Below are 7,335 nucleotides of genomic sequence, written 5' to 3'. Positions count from 1 at the left end.
GTGTCCTGGTCCACAAGGGTTCTGGTCCACAAGGGTTCTGGTCCACAAGGGTTCTGGTCCACTCCTCATAAGCAAACTGCTCCAGCCATTTTGGGTTTGAAGGCTCCTTCTCCAGACGTTCAACAGGATCAAGGCTCAGAACAGTCCAGTGGTTGGTTCTGATCCATTCTTGGTGTTAGCTGTGTGTTTTGGGTCAGTATCTTGTTGGAGGACTCACCTGTGAGTGACACCAAACTCTCTGACAATGAGCAGAACGTTTCACTCAGGAGGCATTGATGGCCTTGAGATTTCATTGTACCCTGCACAGATTCAGGACATCCTCAGGACCAGAACCAGAACTGAGCCTCCTCCATGTCCCACTGTAGGTACAGGGTTCTGTTCAGAGCTGATGGGACTTGTTGTCAAAAAGCTCCAGTTTTGTCTCATCTGTCCAGAGGAAGTTCTCACAGAAGATTTGTGTCTTCTCGACGTGTCTTTTGGCAAATTCTAGTCTTTTTTATGATGTGGTGTCCTCCTCGGTCGTCTTCGACGAAGTCCACTCTGTCCCAAACAGACCAATGGTGAGATCTGACATTGATGACCTTTGACCCTGGAGTTCACCTCTAATCTCTGTGGGAGTTGTTCTGGACTCTTTGGTTACCATTTGTATTAACAGTCTCTTGGAGCCGTCTTTAGTTGTCCTCTTGTGGACACGTCCTGGCAGGTTGTCTCCGGTCCTGTGGACCTTCTGGATAATGTGTGCAGCTGTAGTCAGAGGAACATCAAGCTGATGGAGATGCTCTGATAGTCTTTACCTTCAATATGCTGTTAATCATCGTCTCTAAGCTTGGTTACACACCATGACACCAAACAGCCCTGTGACTACCTTTTCAACAGACAGACTGATTACAGACTGAAGACACCTGAGACGCTGACTGCAGGACACACCTGAGTCTAACATGTCCCTGTGGACAGATTAGTTTCAGTCTTTTCTAGGAGCACCGTCCATGCTGTCAAGGCCAGTTTCATTAGTTTGTTTTTTAAATTGAGCCTAAATTTAAAAGCGACGACCGATCTTCAATTGTTGGTTTTTAGTGTTGGTTTTTTTTCTTTTTGTTACCTTTGTGGATTTTTGTTTTTTTCTTTGACAAAACTATTTAAACAGATTTAATTTGCCTGGATTTTGAAACGATGTTCTGTTAATTCATTAAATGTTTCCTTGAACCGGATCTAACAATTTATTTAAACCTCAGTGAAGATGTGGTCAAACATCTTGTGTCAGATCATTATTTTACATGTCAGAGGATCTCAGGTGGAGGGGAGGTGTCCATGCAGTCAGGTGGACCTGACCCCTCAGACCTGGACGTTACGCAACTCCAGAACACATGCTGGGGTGAAAGTGAGGCCAATATGAGCCGGGTTCTGTTATTGGGCAACCAATTGGAGCAGGCTGAGAAATTAAAACATGGGAAGATGATAAGGCTCTTCGTCTGTTCAGTGTGTGTGTGTGTGTGTGTGTGTGTGTGTGTTATCACCTTGCTGCCCGTGAGCTGAGCCAGGTGGGGTTTGAGCTCCTCTCCAATGACAGAGTAGATGGCCACCAAACAGAACACGCTGGCCTTGCGAACGCTGCTCTCTGTGTTATCATAGCCCTGCGGAAGAGACACGGCAGCATTAGACGGCCACGCGCACGTCAGCGTGCGCTCACACACACACACACACACACGAGGTCAGCGGGAACGTGGGAGGGGTCAGAGCAGAGTACACAACAAACATTTCCAGGGACAAATGAGGCAAATAATACCCGCTTGTCCAAATACGCTTTTGTGGAATTTTGTCTCCAGACGCCTCTCCTCTGAGGTTATAAAACCCAAAAGTTCGTTAAGATAAAGGCTTTGATTCACCTGTTTGAGGCGACATAACTTTAATCTCATCTAATAAACCCATCAGAATCTTTAAAACCTGATCCAAAGGTTAGTTTAAGGGTTAGGACCTGCAGCAGTCCTGGGATGATGTCGGGCAGCAGTTGAAGTAAAGACTCCTTGGCGATGCGTTCAATGACCTTCGTTTGCATCTTGATGGCAGCCAGGTTGATTGGGTAGTCGGCCGTTTGGACGATGGGACACAGAACTTTGATGCACTGCTCGGGGTGGATGGAGCCGGCCAGCGTAGACGCCGCCTCCTCGGCCGCTCGCACCACCTCAAACACAAAAATTTATTATTTTAAATCCACCGGCTGAAACAGATCGGTCGAACATCAGCTTCACAGACTGAGAAAAACTCTAAATCCAAACCAGTTTAGGATCCTGGTCTCCATTACCTCCTTGTGAGAGTCTTTGTGAGCCTCCAGTGTCTTCATGATGGTCAGCTCCGCGTAGTTTTTGAATCGGGCCGGCTGGTTCCGCAGGATTTCCTTCAACACGCGCAGGGCCAGAGCTCGGATGGTGTGCTGATCGAAAAACAGAAACAGAACCAGTTAGAAAAAAAGATGCATACATTCTGGTAATATTTTACTTCAAATCTTCACGTTCAGAAACGTTTAAAAGCCCTGGACTCGTCTCTAAGTTGTCTCAATTTAGTTTCCACGAGTCAGAGAGTGCAAGAAACACGACGCGTATGGGAGGGTTCTGTAACTGATGAAAGCTGCTGACTGGGGACAGAAAAGAGACTAAACTGGGATCAAAAGGAGACAAATGACTCACTTTGGGACAGAACCAACTCAGAAAGGTTTAAACGTGCGTTTTATTTATTTTCTGTCTCCAACCAGTCGCCAGCAGTCTAAGCCCAGAGCTGGTTTGAGTGATCGTCAAGTTTCCAAGGAGTTAAAACGAACAAATTCAAAGAAATAACGCAGCCATCATCAAGTTTTTATGTTTCCATCAGTACCACGCAGTGATACCACATGTTGATTGATTCATACTGGTACTTTTCCAGTCACCTACCACACAACCCCTCTTAGAAAAATAAAAGCAAAAGACAAACAACTCTGATCTTGGATTGTTTTATCCTGAAGTAGCAGTTGGAAAGGATTTAAAGATTCAGGTCTCTAGTGAGACAATGAAGGATTATAGAAATCCTCAGCTAACAGGTTTTCATCAGCACACGTCTCTGAGCCTGGAGCCTCAAAAGGCGGGACCACTCGAAGTCTAGGGGTGGTCCAGGAAAACCAGAATCCACAACAGATTTCAGGAGTTGTATTATATGGAGGGTGGAATGTGACAAAATGAAATAAATAAATGTTCCATTAAATAATGAAATGTATGATGTCATTATTTTAAAAGGTACATTTATTTATTTCATGGGACATTTAATTAATTAACTGTGTATTTAATAATTTAATTGTATATTTAATGATGTATTTATTTATTTTTGTCACATTCCACCCTCCACAGTATTAAGCTGCTCAAAAAAAGTTTTTAAAAAGCCATTTAATATAGGTAGACTTTATATTTGTTATTTTATAGTTACTCATTAAAATGGCAGTGTTGGCCTAAAACCTGATACATTTATATTTATAAATATATGAATACATATTTTATAAATTCTGATATGAGGACATCATTTTTGCCACCATATTCTTTATCTTTGTCCTGTTTTCATTGTCAGAGTAGCTTTAAAGATGTATTTTTTAATCCTAATTTTAAATATTTAAATTTTTAAAGTATTTTATGCCAACAAAAATCAATGTTTTTTTTTTATTTTTATAATGATCTTCTAATATCAAATAGCTGGGTGAAACGGGACGTCCACACCAAACAAAGCCTGGGAGTAAGACATTATTTCTAGTAAAGGGGGCAGGAAGAGATCCAGCAAAATTATAGAGGTGGGAACTTGCCCCCTCTGAACCCCACTCGGTGGTGCCCCTGACATCCTGTCCCAATCATGTGAATGCTGTTATTTTTTAAAGCAAAATCTGACAATGGTCCTTAATCATCTTGTTAAAGATGTTTTTATTGTTGTGCGGAAACTTGAGCTCTAAAGTGAGTTAAATATTTAAAAATTTACCTGTATTTTTTTAAATAAATTGGTGTAATTACCGACAGGTATCAAGAGTTTCTGCTTAAAATGCCCGTTCCTACTCAACATATTTTAGACTTTTAATCCAATAAGACTGGACTGGAAAAATAAAACTTCAAACCTTCAGAAAGTCTAAAGAACCGTGGATTCAGACCACTTTGAAAGGTTACAAGAAGGGACACAAACATGAGAAAATCTTCTAAAGAACCAGAACTCGGGAGGCAACGTACATCTTTATCGCACAGCGTCTCCAGGAGGAGGAGGAGGATGGTTTTGAAGTGTTCGTCCCACACCGCCGTGTTGTCCTCCCGGGTGATCTTCAGCAGCTCCACCAGGGCTCCTTTACGCTCCTCGGAGCGCTCGTTGTGATTGGACAGCTCTTTCAGGACGTCGGCCACCAGGTCCGAGTGGTCCGGACCAACTGTTGGCATCAAACAGGAGGAGCGGGACGAGTCAAACATCGGCTCAGAGGAGAATCATTTCACGACATCCCCCTAAACCCAAACGAGCTGTTGTATTTGCAGCTGAACCCAGATGTTTCCCATCCACTGAAAGACCCAGAACCAGAACCAGTCGTCTGATATTAAACCAGACTACACTCTCCTGTTTCAGGGCCGTTGGGCTCGGTTTATACGGTGTATGTAAACATCTGGTTTCATCTGTATTTAGAGAAAGAGGTTAAATTTAAGATGGAAAGTCATAAAAAGCTGTTAGATCAACCTGAAAGTCTTCATCAGAGCTGTCTGAGCTGTCAATTTGTCATTTTTAATGCTCTGGGCAGAAGATCGAATGAGATGGAGTTCATCTTTACGTGTAAAGGAATTAGTAATCAGAGACGTTTAACCGCCTCCACAGAAAACTCCAGATGTTAGTGAAGTCTGCAGGGACAGAGGAGGAGGAAGAGGAGGGACATGAGGGGAGCAGAGACAAACAGGTGACAGAAAGTCATCAGTCATTCAGGCAGAGAGGCATCTTTACCAGGAGCAAAGCTTTTGGGGGGGGCCATCTTGTTTTCACCACTATCCTGCCGTCGGCCTGCAGAGGAGAAGGAGGAGGACGAGGGATGAAGGTGGAGGATGGAGGGGGGACGACAGGGTGAGGAGAGAAGAATGTGATGACAACAACAAACATGAAGCTACTAATGAGGCTCTGCACGTGTTACAACCCACTGAACCACTGAAACGGAGGCGGCAGCAGCAGTTTTCATTGACGAGGTCGAGTTACATGATTGGGGGGCGGAGCCTGCTGGAGGATAAAACTGCTTCCACATCGTGGCGGCGAACACAACTTAAAAACTTTCTTCTACAGACTCAAATTTTCTAGAGGTTTTAAATGTTTTGGGCCATTTTCTTCAGGTCCAGGTACAAACATTCGGTGTGGTCAGGCGCTCTTGAAGGAACGAACATCACGTGCTGCCATGATAGTCAACTCTCAGATACCACCACACCACAGTCTAGCTCCAAATCTACAACAAGGACCGAGCCGTTTGTGTTCTCTAATGTTGCCTATCGAACGGCGTGCTGCTACTCACAGTCTCTGAACTGCTCCACGTCGTCGTCAAACACGGCTTCCTTCAGGGCACTCTTATCGTAGGTGCAGATGGTGTCTCCGTAACCGTACGGGGAGAAGTCCCGGCTGCGCGGACCGGCGAAGGAGCGCGGCGACGGCGTGTTGAGCAGCGAGGTCTTGTTGTCCAACGCGGTGCGCCCGCTCTCCAACACGTCCAAACCCAGACGGGCATCAGAACCAGGAGACGAGGTGACTCCTTCTCTCCCCGCCTTTAAGACCAGATAAAACCAGATGTTTGTTTTTCATCAGTTGATGTGAAATCAGAGCCGTTGTTTGTAAACATCAGTTTTTAACTGTTTATTGGAGATGAGAATAAAACAGCAGAAAACAACAAACAGCTTTGTCTTTCATTAATAAATCTCCAGCTCTTCGGTTCCGGTAACGCCGCCGCTGACTTACTGCATCGTCCCTCTTCCCGTCCCGTCGGACCGGCTCGTTCAGGTCCTCCTGGCTCCGGTAGCTGAAGTTCTGGATGGCCTCGGTGACGCCTCGAAGCGAGCTGTAGATCTCCTCGGAGTTCATGTTCTCCGTGTCGTACTCCATCATGCTGACAGACAGAAGCGGACATCTGAGCAAACACGTAACTGGAGTCAGCACACATGCACACGCACATGCACGCACACATGCACAGCGCTCTGGGGTCAAGGGATGAAACCTAACCGTGGCATCTTGTGGTTTTTCACCTAAAGCAATGAGGTGTTGCTGAACGCCGTTTGTTTCATTTGAAACGTTCGTCCAGCAAGAAGATAAGATGAACCTAAAGCCGTGAGATGGATCGGAAAACAGTAGCAAGGTGTGTGTGGTGGGGTGGTGGGGGTCTCAGGCTGCCTCGTTACCTGGGTGAAAACGCTCTGCGCAGGACCCTGAGGGAGGGGGCTGCAGGGGTGGAGTGAGGCGGAGGGGGTGGAGGAGGGGCTGGAGGGTGCTTTGACAGCCCGTCGACCCCCCAACCCCAAACCCGACTGTCGCCACGAGGCAGAGAGGTAAGAGAGGAGGGAGAGGCGGATGGAAACCATCGAGACAGGAGGAGAGAAAAGACAAAAAGAAAGGAGTCTGAGCTTGGAGGTCAGGAGAGTTAGTACAGAGGAAAGGAGCAGACACCCCCCCCCCCCCCCCTGATCTAAATGTTCTGAAACAAAACTTTGCAGGTTCAGGAACAGACCAGAAGGAGAGCGTCGACCGAACGAGCTGCTCAGCCTGAGGACTCATCTGGTTTTAGAAATTAATAAAAAAATGTGACAAACAGCAGGTTGTTTAACTCTGACTAAACTGTGACTAAAACCATCACGAGTACAGAAATGAAAACATGTCAGTTATTAAAAAACATAAATGTAGCTTTAACATTTAACTTGAGTTTTTGTTTCAGCTAGAACCCAAAATATTTCATGTTCATTCAATTATTTATTATTATCCAAGAACAGTAGAACTGGAATAGTTTAGTTCTCGCAGAAACCAAAGAACAGTAGAGCTGGGACAGTTCTTTCTAACACCAAAGAACAGTAGAACTGGGACAGTTCTTTCTGACACCAAAGAACAGTAGAACTGGGACAGTTCTTTCTGACACCAAAGAACAGTAGAGCTGGGACAGTTTAGTTCTCACAGGAACCAAAGAACAGTAGAGCTGGGACAGTTCTTTCTAACACCAAAGAACAGTAGAGCTGGGACAGTTTAGTTCTCACAAAAACCAAATGACAGTAGAACTGGGACAGTTCTTTCTGACACCAAAGAACAGTAGAACTGGGATAGTTTAGTTCTTTCTGACACCAAAGA

General features: G+C 45.1%; 1 protein-coding gene across 1 annotated transcript in view; it reads right to left on the bottom strand.

Annotated features, from left to right (window-relative positions):
* clasp1a (cytoplasmic linker associated protein 1a) overlaps positions 1-7,335 on the bottom strand; it is a 67,930-nt gene that overhangs the window by 1,754 nt on the left and 58,841 nt on the right. Inside the window, exons 32-38 of the mRNA XM_037686827.1 lie at positions 6,402-6,527; positions 5,965-6,112; positions 5,528-5,774; positions 4,227-4,417; positions 2,300-2,428; positions 1,973-2,179; positions 1,515-1,631 (exon numbers count right to left, since the gene is read on the bottom strand). Of these exons, the coding sequence (XP_037542755.1) occupies positions 1,515-1,631; positions 1,973-2,179; positions 2,300-2,428; positions 4,227-4,417; positions 5,528-5,774; positions 5,965-6,112; positions 6,402-6,527 (1,165 nt within the window). The remainder of the gene's footprint in view (positions 1-1,514; positions 1,632-1,972; positions 2,180-2,299; positions 2,429-4,226; positions 4,418-5,527; positions 5,775-5,964; positions 6,113-6,401; positions 6,528-7,335) is intronic.

This window comes from Nematolebias whitei, chromosome 13 (assembly GCF_014905685.2).
Source record: "Nematolebias whitei isolate Nwh7 chromosome 13, NemWhi1, whole genome shotgun sequence".
NCBI lineage: Eukaryota > Metazoa > Chordata > Actinopteri > Cyprinodontiformes > Rivulidae > Nematolebias > Nematolebias whitei.
Note: the sequence above shows the minus strand (reverse complement) of the source record. Positions and strands in the feature narration are given on the sequence as shown.